This window comes from Panthera tigris, chromosome A2, assembly GCF_018350195.1.
Source record: "Panthera tigris isolate Pti1 chromosome A2, P.tigris_Pti1_mat1.1, whole genome shotgun sequence".
In the NCBI taxonomy this organism is placed as follows: domain Eukaryota; kingdom Metazoa; phylum Chordata; class Mammalia; order Carnivora; family Felidae; genus Panthera; species Panthera tigris.
Window position 1 is genome coordinate 100,277,654 of NC_056661.1, and position 12,844 is coordinate 100,290,497.

At 38.3% G+C, this 12,844-nt stretch overlaps 1 protein-coding gene across 4 annotated transcripts in view; it reads left to right on the forward strand.

Annotated features, from left to right (window-relative positions):
* The window catches only part of MIOS (meiosis regulator for oocyte development), a 48,025-nt gene that overhangs the window by 3,028 nt on the left and 32,153 nt on the right, over positions 1 to 12,844 (forward strand). For all 4 annotated transcript variants that reach the window (XM_042966991.1, XM_015535088.2, XM_007076676.3 and 1 more), the window contains 2 exons: positions 3,540 to 4,881; positions 5,204 to 5,302. In XM_042966991.1, coding sequence (XP_042822925.1) covers positions 3,588 to 4,881; positions 5,204 to 5,302 — 1,393 coding nt within the window. In that variant the 5' untranslated portion in view covers positions 3,540 to 3,587. The remainder of the gene's footprint in view (positions 1 to 3,539; positions 4,882 to 5,203; positions 5,303 to 12,844) is intronic.

A 12,844-nucleotide genomic window follows, 5' to 3' on the forward strand; every position in this document is an offset into this window, starting at 1 on the left:
AAGGGCACCAGTTCTATCAGTTTAGCACTCTACCCTTATGACCTCATTTCACTCTGATCACCCCCTTTAAAGGCTCTCTCTAATTCTATCATATTGGGGATTAGGGCTTCAGTATGAATTTGGGGGAGAGGGCACAATTTAGTCCATAGCAATCAGAGAGTTTATCTGTCCCTGTTTACTACCATGTTAGCATTTAGAACAGTGTCTAGCACATACACTATGCCCAATAAATATTTATAGAATAAATGAAAGGTATTAGAATGATCCTTTCTTAGGATCATTGTGGCTCACTGTGGGCTCTTGCCCATCATTGGAACCAGTTATGACAGTGGGCACTTTGCTCTTGCCTGGAGCCAGTCTCTACTAGGAAGAGTATAGGTAGAAGCATGAGGAGATTGGTAAAACTTGGATATAACAGTGTGGGAAATGTCAGATGGAGCATTTAACAAATGCATTCATTTAACAAATAATTGTTAAGTATCTACTAAGTGCCTGGCACTGGGCTGGGTATCAGAGGTACAAATAGAAAGCAAAAGGTACTTTTCTTGCTCTTATGGAGCTTATAATTTAGTAGGAGAGACAGGGTGATTTAAAGGGAAGGAATACTATTCACTGAGAGTACATAACTAAGTAACCTGACAGACTGGGGAGGGGATAGAGGATGTTTGATGTCAACCATGACGGTTGAGAGATGGTCAAGTAGGTGTTAACTTGACCAAGAAGGGGGGGAAGAATGTTCTAACAAGAGGGAACGGCATTTGCAAGAGTGGTGATGGGGGGGTGATGAGGGGAGGGGACAGAGGGAGGTTATAATCTAGGAACTGAAAAGAAGACCATGTCGCCAGAACACAGCAAGGAGGAAAATGGTGTGCCTTGAGGCCAAAGCAGTAGGTAGAGGCCAAAAGATTTAGGACTTTATAGGTTATATTGAAGATTTTGGAACTCTGTACTGAGAACAATTGGAAACCATTAGAGGGTTTTAAGCAGAGATTGTATAACCTGGTTAAGTTTGCATTTTAGAAAGGTCCCTGTGATACTACATAAAGATGAATTTCATAAAGGCCTGAGTATACAGATAAGTAAAAGAATTGCAGAATCAGCACCATAGGCCAGACATGTTGTATACCTTAATTTCTGTGGAAACTGTCCTTAAGCTGTGAAACTTGGCAGCCTGAGTGGAGGAGAGAAGAATAAGGGTTGATCAAGGTTAGGGGAAGGCAAGCCTAAAGTGGCAAGGAAATGAAGAAATTGAGGGTCTGTCTAGTAAGAATATAATTGAAATGATTGATATTGAGCTTCAGAACCCGAAGAAAGGAAATAAGCCAGTATAAGTATTCTTAGTGGATTTTCCATTTAAATTGTATGAGTCTGTTGAATTCTGGACTAATAGTTCCTGACTAAAAGTTTTACAAGATCAAAAAGTAAAGCAAGTATGTTTGAGCTGAATTTCTTTAGTTTATCTATATTAGGAGTCTGTGCCAGGTTCTCTATCTGGAAGGGGATGAATGAACGAACCATAGCTTTACCTTTAAAAAACTGACACTATAGGGGCACCTGGGTGGCTCAGTTGGTTAAGCATTGGACTCTTGGTTTCAGCTCAGGTCATGATCTCATGGTTTGTGAGTTGGAACCCTAGAGCTCTGCGCTAAAAGCACGAAGCTTGCTTAGGATTCTCTGTCTCCCTCTCTCTGCTCCTCCCCCTCCAAGAATAAGTAAAAGTTAAAAACAAAATGAAACAAAACAAAACCTATTAAAAAAAAAAAAAACTGAGAACATAGTTGTGCAGATACCATTTGCCATAAAGGTACTAAATGTCTTTGTTCCTTTTTTTTTTTTTTTTTATGTTTATTCATTTTTGAAAGACAGAGCACAAGCAGGGGTGGGGTGGACCCAGAATCTGAAGGGGGACACAGAATCTGAAGCAGGCTCCAGGCTCTGAGCTGTCAGCACAGAGCCCGATGCGGGGCTCGAACTCATGAACCGTGAGATCATGACCTGAGCCGAAGTAGGATGCTCATCCGACTGAGCCACCCAGGCGCCCCATGTTCCTTTTTAATCCAGACTATAACCTCTAGCCAGAATTGGTTAAAAACAGACATTTACATTTTTGTTAAGTAGCTTTTGTTTTTAAAATAACATTTTAACATAGTTATTTTTAGTTTGTGCTTAAATGACTGTCATATTTATCTTTTCAAAATCCCATGTCAATATTAATCAAAATGCATAGAATTGAAATCTGAAAGAGCCTTTAATGATCACTTAATTCAGTTTTTCTCAAATGCAGTGTGTACTGCTGGTTGTAAACAGGATGATTTTAGGTAAAACATAAGCATTTTTTAAAAATTCCAGTATAGTTAACATATTAAGCATTTTAATAGTTATACATTTCAATGTATATTAGAAAAATACATTTAGCATACCATGCCCATGATTCATGGATTTTATGATAGGTTAAAATAGATTTTGTGATTTTAAAAATAGTCAATGTAAATAAAAATATTAAATAAAAATAGATGGTATGTGAATGAAATTTGGCAAACACTAAACCAACTCTTTGGTTGTATAGACGAAAAAACAAAAGGACGCCCAGTCACAAAGGCCTTTCCCAGGCGTATAGCTAATATACGTCAGGGGTGGGAATAAAAGTCAGCTCTGCTCAATACATGCTGCTATTTATTCTGCCATATAGAGCTGCTTGTTATTGTTGAACCTTGAGAAAGAGACCTCTGTCTTTGTAGTGGCATTGTATTTTAAATCTTCATTGTCTATTATGCTGGCAACCTGTGGCTATTTATTAAAAATTAGTTAAAGGTAAATAAGATTTAAAAATTGTACTAGTCACATTTTTAGTGCTTGGTAGCCACATGTTGCTAATAGCTACCCTATTGGACAGCAGTATAGCTAGAGAACATTTCTGTCACTGTGGAAAGTTCTGTTGGATAGTGCTGCTCTAAACTGTTGCTTAAGAACATGATTCATAATTCTTTAAAGTTTTATCCCCTTCAAAGGGATGATGCTTATTAATTTGCTCACCATGCTGAAGTTATATTAATTCTGAGGTTAATGAAGTTAGTAGTCACAGTGCAATTAAAATACTTGATCATGGGGAAAAAGGCCAAAATGTAGTTCTCAGAATCTTACCACCTCATTTTATTGGGAGAAGTTCTTTTTCCTTATTTCTTCCTTCCTTCTTTCCTCCCCTTCCCCTTCCCTTCAAGCAGGAGAGAAGGGCAGGGGGACAGAGAGAATCCCAAGCAGGCTCCACACCCAGCACGGAGCCCAACATGGGGCTCAAGCCCACGATCCTGGGATCATGACCTGAGCCTAGATTAAGAGTCAGACACTCAACTGACTGAGTCACCCAGGCACCCTTCTTTTTCCCTCTTTAATTAATAAACATGATCATGAATTCCTAGCAGTTGGAAGAAATATATTGAGAAACAGAGTACCTATATAGAGAATTTCCTGACTTTCCAAATAGTTTATTCATCTTAGATTTGTATTTTGTTAACATTTTAAAACTTTTTATTTTTAAACAGATTTTCAGTGAATGGACCTGACTGGACTACTTGAGCACATCACTAAACATGAGCGGTACCAAACCTGATATATTGTGGGCACCACACCAAGTTGATAGATTTGTTGTGTGTGACTCAGAACTGAGCCTATATCATGTGGAATCTACTGTGAATTCAGAACTCAAAGCTGGATCTTTACGTTTATCTGAAGACTCTGCAGCTACATTACTATCAATAAATTCAGATACACCATATATGAAATGTGTTGCCTGGTATCTCAATTATGATCCTGAATGCCTCCTAGCAGTTGGACAAGCAAATGGTCGAGTTGTACTTACAAGTCTTGGTCAGGATCATAACTCAAAATTCAAAGATTTGATAGGAAAAGAATTTGTCCCAAAACATGCCCGACAATGCAATACCCTTGCGTGGAATCCATTGGATAGTAACTGGCTTGCTGCTGGGCTAGATAAACATAGAGCTGATTTTTCGGTGCTGATTTGGGATATTTGCAGCAAATATACACCTGACATAGTTCCCATGGAGAAAGTGAGACTTTCAGCAGGTGAAACTGAAACAACATTATTGGTAACAAAACCTCTTTATGAATTGGGACAGAATGATGCTTGTCTGTCTCTTTGTTGGCTTCCACGAGACCAGAAACTTCTCCTTGCTGGTATGCATCGTAACCTAGCCATATTTGATCTTCGGAATACGAGCCAAAAGATGTTTGTAAATACAAAAGCTGTTCAGGGGGTGACAGTAGACCCATACTTCCACGATCGTGTTGCTTCCTTCTATGAAGGTCAGGTTGCAATATGGGATCTAAGGAAATTTGAGAAGCCAGTTTTGACTTTGACTGAGCAGCCAAAGCCCTTAACAAAAGTAGCATGGTGTCCAACTAGGACTGGTCTGCTTGCCACTTTGACAAGGGATAGTAATATTATTAGATTATATGATATGCAGCACACACCCACTCCCATTGGAGATGAAACTGAGCCCACAATAATTGAAAGAAGTGTGCAACCTTGTGACAATTACATTGCTTCCTTTGCTTGGCATCCAACAAGTCAAAATCGAATGATAGTTGTAACTCCCAACCGAACAATGTCAGATTTCACTGTTTTTGAAAGGATATCTCTTGCCTGGAGCCCAATAACATCTTTAATGTGGGCTTGTGGTCGTCATTTGTATGAATGTGCAGAAGAAGAAAATGATAATTCTTTAGAAAAAGATATAGCAACGAAGATGCGCCTTCGGGCTTTATCCAGGTATGGACTTGATACAGAACAGGTGTGGAGAAACCATATTTTAGCTGGAAATGAAGATCCACAGCTCAAGTCACTCTGGTATACTCTGCACTATATCCTTTTCATTGTGAATTTCATGAGCTGAATCAGGTAGAAATGTTCTGAAAGTTTGCTGAAAAGTCAGTCTTTAAATTTTATTCCGAATGTTTTATGTGCAAATATGAGTTACATAATGCTAAAATTACAGAGTAAAATTATTTAAAACTTGAGCTTGAAATACTGCTTTATAGATTGTAGAGAAAGAAGAAAAGTATATCTACGATAAAGTAGAACTATCACTGATGCCTATTATGAATTGGCTCCATATCAAAATAAATTCAGCTCTGACGTATTTTATTATACATCATCATTAGTATTTCCTATGCGTTTAAATACTTATGAAGCAGTATACAGAAGATATGGATCAGAAATCTCCAGGAAACAAAGGATCATTGGTTTATGCAGGAATTAAATCAATTGTAAAATCCTCTTTGGGTAAGAAAATTCAATTTTATTTTTTAAAGTTTTATAATTTTTGTACTCTATTTTCTACTTTTTCCTCGTTACTTCAGAATAGTGTGCATACGTACTTTGTTTTTTATTTTTTGTTGGGGGGGGTTCTGATTAGATATTTTAGTTGAGTTAAACGCATAATTGTTTTTATATCCAGAATTCTTTTTGGAGGGAGTCTTATTTCTTTCAAGTGATACTGTCTTTCTAAATCTGTTCATTTATCCCATGTTACTTTTTTGAAGACCCTGAGAGGTATTACATCCGATGACTTACAGGGTCATGGTGGTTGGTTTGGATTTTATCACAGTATTTTGCTTTTATAAAAACTAAATAAAAAGATGTATAATTGAAGGAGTTCCCTTTTAATTCTGCTGTCCAAACATTTTGTCTTAGCTATCTATGGCAAGATGTAAGTAACTATGTCAGGAAGTGTGGCCTTGCCTGAAGGAGCCTTACCTGAAAGAATCCTTGATAATTAATGCATGAATTAACACAGGGTTGAAATTGATCAACTATTTAAGAATAAGATAAAGATGACAAAAGAGCCAAACTTATCTTTTCGTTGAACCGTTGTTCTTACTGTTTTTATTGGAATTGAATTGTGCATTATACTATGATACTTCCCCCAACCTAGTATTCAGTATCTAGCTTTTGATGGCAGTCAAATTTGGGCCACAAAGTCAGGCTGCTCGAAAAGTAGTTTGTATTATTAGTCAAAGAGTGGCAATTCAAATAATAAGTTCAACTTGGTCTTTAATAGGGTTTTCATAAATACTGTACAAATAATACCAAATAAAATATTATTTTTTAATAAGAATAGGTTAAGCATTTAAACTGTTACATTATTAAAAAGAAGCTTAAAGGACTTTCATGTTACTTTGTTCCACATTGCTGAACATGCAATAGACTATTATCTGATCAGTTCCATTTTGGTATTTTCTCACTAGCTTTCCACCAAAAAAGTAACTTTTTAAATTTCTTTTTTTATTTAAAAAAAATTTTTTTTTAAATGTTTATTTTTTGAGAGGGAGATTGACAGAGTGTAAGCAGGGGAGGGGCAAAGAGAGAAGGAGACACAGAATCAGAAGGAGGCTCCAGGCTCTGAGCTGTCAGCACAGAGCCTGACATGGGGCTTGAACCCACGAAATGTGAGATCATGACCTGAGCCCAAGTTGGACGTTCAACTGACTGAACCACCCATGCACCCCAGAAGTAACTTTTATTATAAATAAATTTATTATTGGGGTGCTGGGGTGGCTCAGTCAGTTAAGCATCTGACTTCGGCTCAGGTCATGATCTCACAGTTCGTGGGTTCGAGCCCTGCGTCAGGCTCTGTGCTGACAGCTCAGATTCTGTGTCTCCTTCTCTCTCTGCCCCTCCCCACTTGTGCTCTGTCTCTCAAAAATAAATGTAAAAAAATAAGTAAATTTATTATAAATAAAATGAGTCTACTTAGAAACTTCCATTTTTATTAATATAAATAAAAGGGCAGATAATACTATCGTATCCCTGTAGATGCACCTGCGTACCACGGTTCATGACTTTAGAACTGCTGCTGCAAAGACTTAAACACCGAGTTTATAGAATTTTTAGTATTTTTGCTATATGGTAGGTGAGGGCACATTGCATTCTTAGTTATTCTGAGGTTTATTATTGTTGTTGTTGTTGTATTTTGACATATTTTAGGGAAAAAACTTACAAACTACCTCTGAGGAAAAGCAAGGGGAAAAATAGACCATCATTATATATTTCTGGTGAAGTAGAAACCGAATGTCTTGAATCAAAAATAGTCTTTACCCACATTAAAAAACTATATTGGAAAGAGTTCCTCATTGTTAGACTTTTAACTTTTTCTTTGTTTTGGTTTTGATATTTTTGTTTTTACAGCCCCAAAGTAAAAAGTAGAGAAACAACTGTCAAAGATGGCACTTGTGGACTTCAGTTTTTTATCTGGCCGCACTTCTTTCTCTAATTGTATCCCTAATGATTCAACACATAGTCAGTCAACATACTGAAACTTCTTGCTCACAGTAATCTCATATACAAGTTTATTAGACCACACAGTGAAATTTTAACTTTGGTCACAAATAATAGATACTGAGTGCTCTATGAATTCGGCATCATGCTAACTGCTTTCCCCATGTTACTTTATGTAATTCTTACAATTACAGTATGAGGTAAACTTGTTTATTCAGCAAATGCTTATTATTTGCTTGTTATATGCCAAGAATTGTCCTTGGAATAATAAAGGCATAACTGTCAACAAGATAAGTCTCTTCCTTTGTAGAGACTGAACAAAGTAGATATTACCCCTATTCCTGGGAAGTTTACATTCTAATTCAGAATATGGACAAGTACATAGGCAATTTAACATAAGGAAGAACAAACAGTTATGTATAGAAGAATGCTAGCCTGGCTGTAAGGATTGGAGAGGGTTCCCTGGAGGAGGTAACAGCGAAGACAAGGTCTAGACATGGAGCAGCATATGCAATTAACTCAGAGGAGAGGGACTGTAGCACATTTTAGTATTGCTGGAACAGAGTGTGAGAGAAAAAAAATGAGGAGAGAGTGCTGACTAGAAAGGTAAGCAGTGGGGCAGCTCAGGACTTAGAAATCATGGTAAGAATTTAGGGAGACTTACCCTGTAACAAGGGGAAGCAAGGAAAGATTTCAGAGTATTGACAAAATTAGATTTGTGTTTTAGAGCTGTCGCTATGTGTGGAATGAATTGGAAAGGATCAAACAGGAACCTCAGATAAAAGCTACAGTTATTAGGCAAGATATGAGGGTGTTCCTACCAAAGTTAGTGGCAGAGGAGTGAGAAATGTGGGTAAATTAGAGAGCATGACAAAATTTAATGATTGAGTAAAGGAGACGGAGGGGAAGGAAAAGTGAAAGCACACATATTTACCTTAGGAAACTAAGATAATGCTGGTACTAGTTGATTAGATAGGAATAACCTAAGAGTGCATTTGAGAAGAAAAAGTTCATTTTGGAGAAAGTTGAATTTGAGATAGCTAGGTGGAGCTGTGCAGTGGGCAAGAAATTTAGGGTAGGTTGAAGAAGTAAAGTCATCCATTTTAAATAATTCTTGACCACATGAAGGAGGATAAAAAGGGATACAATAAAAGCACAGCAGGTGAATCCAGAGTCATAGGAAGGTTTTTGTGTTGCTTTGTTTTTAACGTGGGATTGATTTAAGCAAGTTTAAATGCTAATGTGAGGAAACCCATGCAAAGAAGTGATGATGCAGAGAGAAGGGAGTGAAGAACAAAATTCCTAGGAATATGAAGGAATAGGATCCAGAGCACAGGTGAAAGATTAGCTTTAGACAGGATGTACACTTTCTCCATACTGCCAGAGGGAAAGGGGAAAGGTATGTAGGTTGTATAAGGTTGAATGACTGGAGGCTGATGAGTTTACCACGCAATGGCTCTCTTTTCTCAGTGTGGTAGGTTTGCTTGTTGAAAAGGAGCAGGAAGGTGGTAGAAGACATGGAGAAAAGGAGCCAGAGTTGTTTTGAGAAACACGAGAGGATTGTGGGGCAATTGTTTTAATCAGAAGATAAAATAAAGGACAGTATGGTGAGAGAATTAAGGGTACTGGCAAGAGAATGATTCATTTGTTGGTTTTGGGGAGGGAAATGACAGGAGACTGGTAAGTAAAAATAAGAGGGGCCAAGAGATTGTAAGGTTGAAAAATTTAGAAGAGAGATTTCTGAAAGGCGATGAAGTTGTGGTAGGAAAGTGGCTCTTTTCTTTCTTTCTTTCTTTTTTTTTTTTGTAACTTTCCTTTTAATGTTTATGAGAGAGAGAGAGAGAGAGAGAAAAAAAACGTGAGTGGGGGGTGGGGCAAAGAGAGAGGGAGACACAGAATCTGAAGCAGGTTCCGGGCTCTGAGCTGTCAGCATAGAGCCTGATGTGGAGCTCGAACTCACAAACTATGAGATCATGACCTGAGCTGAAGTCAGACACTTAACTGACTGAGCCACCCAGGCGCCCAAGAAAGTGGCTCTTTTGAAGGAGGATCAGTTTGGATGTGTTCACTAAAGGAGTGGGTAAAATCTTGGAGGCGTGAACCACTGGATATAAGGAAGCAAAGAGACAGACTGATTTATTGGACAGACTGAGTGTTGAAGTCAACCAGGATGAGAAGGCATGCTCTAAGGGAATGTCTTGTACAGTCTTGTGGAGCAGTGTTCATAATGTTAATTATAATTTCTTCCTTTTAAGATGGCAGAAAATTGTGTAATAAATACTGGTCAGCCTTCTATCCAATATGATGAAAATATTTTTCATACTTAAAGGGTAAATTCTGATCTATAGAACTTGTCTATTCAGAATTATTTTAACAGACAGAATAGCTAGGACTTAATGTTTTTAACAAAATGTTCTTATAAACACTTGATACTTTTACTGCTTTGTTATACAGATGTATAAATGCAACAAATTACTATCTGCAAATAGCATGGTGTCTGATTGCTTGGTGTAGTGTTTGAAACCAATTTTTTAAAAGTGTTTTTTTTCTTCCAAGATTTTATTTAAATTCAAGTTAGTTAACATATAGTGTAATAATATTGGTTTCAGGAGTACAGTTTAGTGATTCATCACTTACATACAGCACCAAGTGACCTCCTTAATGCCTATCACCCATTTAGCCCATCCCCTCCCACTCATCTCCCCTCTAGCAACCCCTAATTGTTTTCTATAGTTAAGAGTCTCTTATGGTTTGCTTCCCTCTTGTTTTTTTGTTTGCATTTTTTTGAGAGCAAGAGAGAGCACACGTGTGAGCAGTGTAAGGGCAAAAGGAGAGAGAGAGAGAGAAAGAATATCTCAAGCAGGCTCCACAGCCAGCATGGATCTCAATGCAAGGTTGGATCTCATGACCCTGAGACCATGACCTGAGCCAAAATTAACAGTCAGATGCTCAACTGACTGAGCTGTCCAGGTGCCCTCTCCCTCTCTATGTTTATCTTATTTTATCCTCCCTTCTCTTCCCCATGTTGATCTGTTTTGTTTCTTAAATTCCATATATGAGTGGAATCATACAGTATGTGTGTGTGTGTGTGTGTGTGTGTGTGCGTGTGCGTGTGCATGTGCGTGTGTGTGTGTGTGTGTGTGTGTGTTTTCCACGTCTTCTTTACCCATTCATCAGTCGAAGGACTTTGGGCTCTTTCTATAATTTGGCTTGCTGTTGATGGTACTGCTGTAAACATTGGGGTGCTTGTGCCTCTTCAGATCAGTATTTTTGTATCCTTTGGATAAATACCTACTAGTGCAATTGCTGAGTTGTAGGGTAGCTCTATCTTTAACTTTCTGAGGAACCTTCACACTGTTTTTTAGAGTGGCCGCACCAGTTTGCATTCCCACCAACAGTGTAAGGTGAATCCTTGCCAACATCTCTTGTTTCCTGGGTTTTTATTTTAGCCATTCTGACAGGTGTGAGGTGGTATCTCATTGTGGTTTTGATTTGTATTTCTCTGATGGTGAGTGATGGTGAGCATCTTTTCATGTGTCTGTTAGCCATTTGTATGTCGTCTTTAGAGAAACATCTCTTCGTGTCTTCTGCCCATTTCTGGTTTTTTTCTTAAATTTTTTTTTAATGTTTATTTTTGAGAGAGAGAGAGACAGAGCATGAGTGGGAGAAAGGCAGAGAGAGACGGAGACATAGAATCTGAACCAGGTTCCAGGCTCTGAGCTATTAGCACGGAGCCTGATGCGGGGCTTGAACCCATGAACTGTGAGATCATGACCTGAGCCGAAGTCAGATGCTTACCCAACTGAGCCACCCTGGTGCCCCGTCTTCTGCCTGTTTCTTAACTGTATTATTTATTTTTTAGATGTTGAGTTTGATAAGTTCTTTATAGATTTTGGATACTAACCCTTAATCAGATATGTTAGTTCCATATATCTTCTCCCATTCCATAGGCTGCCTTTCAGTTTTGTTGAATGTTTCCTTCACTGTGCAGGTTTTTTTCTTGATGAAATTCACGTAAGTCATGTTTGCTTTTGTTAACCTTTCCTCCAGAGATGTGTCTAGTCAGAAGTGCTACGGCTGAGGTCAAAGAGGTTGCTGCCTGTGTTCTTCTCTAGGATTTTGATGGTTTCCTGTCTCACATTTAGGTCTTTCATACATTTTGAGTTTATTTTTGTATATGGTGTAAGAAAGTGGTCCAGGTTCATTCTTCTGCATGTTGCTGTCTAGTTTTCCCAACACCATTTGTTGAAGAGACTGTCTTTTCTCGATTGGGTATTCTTTCTACTTTGTTGAAGATGAATTGACTATATAGTTGTGGGTCCATTTCTGGGTGCTCTATTTTCTCCCATTGATCTTTGTGTCTGTTTTTGTGCCAGTACCATACTGTCTTGATGATTACAGCTTTGTAATATAGCTTGAAGTCTGGAATTGTGAGGCGTCTCACTTTGCTTTTCTTTTTCCACATTACTTTGGCTATTTGGGGTCTTTTCTGGTTCCATACAAATTTTAGAATTGTTTGTTCTAGCTCTGTGAAGAATGCTGGCATTGTTTTGATAGGGATTGCATTGAATGTATAGATTGCTTTGGGTAGTATAAACATATTAACAATATGTATGTATTGTATGTTTAATTTATTGTCAAATTGGCTAATATACAGTGTGTAAAGTGTGCTCTTGATTTTTGGGGTAGATTCCCATGGTTCATACAACACCCAGTGCTCATCCCAACAAGTGTCCTCCTCAATGCCCATCACCTATTTTCCCCTCTCCCCCACTCCCCTACTCCCCCACTCCCCTACTCCCCCACTCCCCTACTCCCCCACTCCCCTACTCCCTCAGCAACTCTCAGATTGTTCTCTGTGTTTAAGAGTCTCTTATGGTTTGCCTCCCTTCCTATCTGTTTGTGACTATTTTTTTCCCCTTCCCTTCCCCCATGGTCTTCTGTTAAGTTTCTCAAGATCCACATATGAGTGAAAACATATGATAACTGTCTTCCTCTGACTTATTTCACTCAACATAGCACCTTCCAGCTCTATCCCCATTGCTGAAAGTGGCATGATTTCATTCTTTCTCATTGCCAAGTAATATTCCACTGTATATATAAACCACATCTTCTTTATCCATTCATCAGTTGATGGACATTTAGGCCCTTTCTGTAATTTGACTGTTGTTGAAAGCACTGCTATAAACATTGGGGTACTTGTGCCCCTATCAGTGTGCACTCCTGTATCCTTTGGATAAATTCCTAGTATTGCTATTGCTGAGTTGTAGGGTAGTTCTGTTTTTAATTTTTGAGGAACCTCCACACTGTTTTCCAGAGCGACTGCACTAGTTCTCATTCCCACCACCAGTGCAAGAGGGTTCCCGTTTCTCCACATCCTCACCAACATCTGTTGTTTCCTGAGTTGTTAATTTTAGCCACTCTGACAGGTATGAGGTGGTTGTCAGTGTGGTTTTGATTTGTATTTCCCTGATGATGAGTGATATTGAGCATCTTTTCATGTGTCTGTTGGCCATCTGGATGTCTTTGGAAAAATGTCTGTTCATG